The sequence below is a fragment of the Mandrillus leucophaeus genome, unplaced genomic scaffold (assembly GCF_000951045.1).
Source record: "Mandrillus leucophaeus isolate KB7577 unplaced genomic scaffold, Mleu.le_1.0 Scaffold52, whole genome shotgun sequence".
NCBI lineage: Eukaryota > Metazoa > Chordata > Mammalia > Primates > Cercopithecidae > Mandrillus > Mandrillus leucophaeus.
This window is the reverse complement of record NW_012105586.1, coordinates 3180100-3181803: the sequence shown is the minus strand read 5'-3', so window position 1 is coordinate 3181803 and position 1704 is coordinate 3180100. Positions and strand designations below refer to the sequence as shown.

At 55.0% G+C, this 1704-nt stretch overlaps 1 protein-coding gene across 1 annotated transcript in view; it reads left to right on the top strand.

The window, feature by feature from the left end:
* The window catches only part of UBIAD1 (UbiA prenyltransferase domain containing 1), a 13322-nt gene continuing 11618 nt past the window's right edge, over nt 1-1704 (top strand). Inside the window, exon 1 of the mRNA XM_011996600.1 lies at nt 1-816. Coding sequence (XP_011851990.1) covers nt 288-816 — 529 coding nt within the window. The 5' untranslated portion in view covers nt 1-287. The remainder of the gene's footprint in view (nt 817-1704) is intronic.

Here is a 1704-nt window from a genome sequence, read left to right as displayed (position 1 = left end):
GCGGCCTGAAGAGGGTGGCCGGGGCTCGGCCGTGGGCTCTAACGCGGGGCTGGGGGTCGGAGACAGACTTCACCCAGGTGACAGGTAGTAGGGGCGGCGCCGCTGGACCTCTTGGGGTGTAAGACCCGCTTGCTGCTGCCCCCGTACCTTGCCGCCACACCAGCCCTGTCCTGGGGCGGAACCGAAGGAAGGTCAGGCCCGGCTGCCCCGCCCCGTCCTTCCTCCTTCCCGGGCGGTCACTGTGCGTGGCTCACTTTTAGAGTTTACTACAGCCACGTGGAGCTTCCATGGCGGCCTCTCAGGTCCTGGGGGAGAAGATTAACATCCTGTCGGGAGAGACTGTCAAGGCTGGGGACAGGGAACCGCTGGGGAACGACTGTCCCGAGCAAGATAGGCTCCCCCAGCGCTCCTGGAGGCAGAAGTGCGCCTCCTACGTGTTGGCCCTGAGGCCCTGGAGCTTCAGTGCCTCACTCACACCGGTGGCCCTGGGCAGTGCCCTTGCCTACAGATCCCACGGTGTCCTGGATCCCAGGCTCTTGGTGGGTTGTGCCGTGGCTGTCCTGGCTGTGCACGGGGCCGGTAATTTGGTCAACACTTACTATGACTTTTCCAAGGGCATTGACCACAAAAAGAGTGATGACAGGACACTTGTGGACCGAATCTTGGAGCCCCAGGATGTCGTCCGGTTCGGAGTCTTCCTCTACACGCTGGGCTGCGTCTGTGCCGCTTGCCTCTACTGCCTATCCCCTCTGAAACTGGAACACTTGGCTCTCATCTACTTTGGAGGCCTGTCTGGCTCCTTTCTCTACACAGGAGGTAAGACTTGGCCTGTCCTGTTCGCTGCAGGTCTTAGTGGCGTCCAGTGGAAACCGCTGCTTTGTAGAGGAGTTATAGGTATGTCAAAGGTGGCTTTCTAAATTAGGCCACTTTGAGTCTATAATTGTGGGTCATGAGAATTTTTTGAAACAGTGATTTGAGAAGATCCTGGTTTCACTTATGGACGTAGGGCGTGACTCAAAATTTTATATGGACATTTATTTTTATTTTTGTTTATTTATTTATTTATTTTTTGAGATGGAGTCTCGCTCTGTTGCCCAGGCTGGAGAGCAGTGGCACTATCTCAGCCCACTGCAGCCTCCGCCTCCCGTGTTCAAGCGATTCTCCTGCCTCAGCCTCCCGAGTAGCTGGGGCTACAGGTGCACGCCACCACGCCCGGCTATTTTTTGTATTTTTAGTAGAGACGGGGTTTCACCATGTTGGCCAAGATAGTCTCGATCTCCTGACCCTCGTGATCCACCCACCTCAGCCTCCCAAAGTGCTAGGATTACAGGCGTGAGCCACCGCGCCCGGTCAGGACATTTTTAAAAAAAATTTTTTTGAGACAGAGTCTCGCTCTGTTGCTCAGGCAAGAGTGCAGTGGCACCATCTCTGCTCACTGCAACCTCTGTCTCCCGGGTTCAAGCGATTCTCTTGCCTCAGCCCCCAAGTAGCTGGGAAAGTACAGGCATGTGCCACCACGCCTGGCTAATTTTTGTATTTTTAGTAGGGACAGGGTTTCACCGTGTTGACCGGGCTGGTCTCGAACTCCTGACTTTGTGACCTGCCTGCCTTGCCCTCCAAAAGTGCTGGGATTACAGGTGTGAGCCACCATGCCCGGCCTATATGGACATTTTTTGTGACTCTTTTTTTTAATCACTCATACTT